Source organism: Penaeus monodon, chromosome 19 (genome assembly GCF_015228065.2).
Source record: "Penaeus monodon isolate SGIC_2016 chromosome 19, NSTDA_Pmon_1, whole genome shotgun sequence".
NCBI lineage: Eukaryota > Metazoa > Arthropoda > Malacostraca > Decapoda > Penaeidae > Penaeus > Penaeus monodon.
In genome coordinates this window covers 4,927,573-4,927,778 of record NC_051404.1, presented here as the reverse complement: position 1 = coordinate 4,927,778, position 206 = coordinate 4,927,573, and the positions used below count along the sequence as shown (strand labels likewise).

At 64.1% G+C, this 206-nt stretch overlaps 1 protein-coding gene across 1 annotated transcript in view; it reads right to left on the bottom strand.

The window, feature by feature from the left end:
* Positions 1-206, bottom strand: part of LOC119585312 (canalicular multispecific organic anion transporter 2-like) — a 29,058-nt gene that overhangs the window by 14,477 nt on the left and 14,375 nt on the right. Inside the window, exon 7 of the mRNA XM_037933987.1 lies at positions 14-204. Coding sequence (XP_037789915.1) covers positions 14-204 — 191 coding nt within the window. The remainder of the gene's footprint in view (positions 1-13; positions 205-206) is intronic.

Here is a 206-nt window from a genome sequence, read left to right as displayed (position 1 = left end):
TGAACTGCCTCACCTCCCCCGCGCCAGCTCCTTCCTCCAGGCCCGAGTCCACACGAGGTCGAGGTTGGAGGTCTTGCAGCGGGCGGGGAGGTTCCACAGCTCTTCATGTTGAAGGGTGTGACGCCACCCACGCCACACCAGCCCCGTCGCGAAGTGGTACGTCAGACGACTCACGAACGACGACCGCTCCTCTGGGTAGTCGTTCT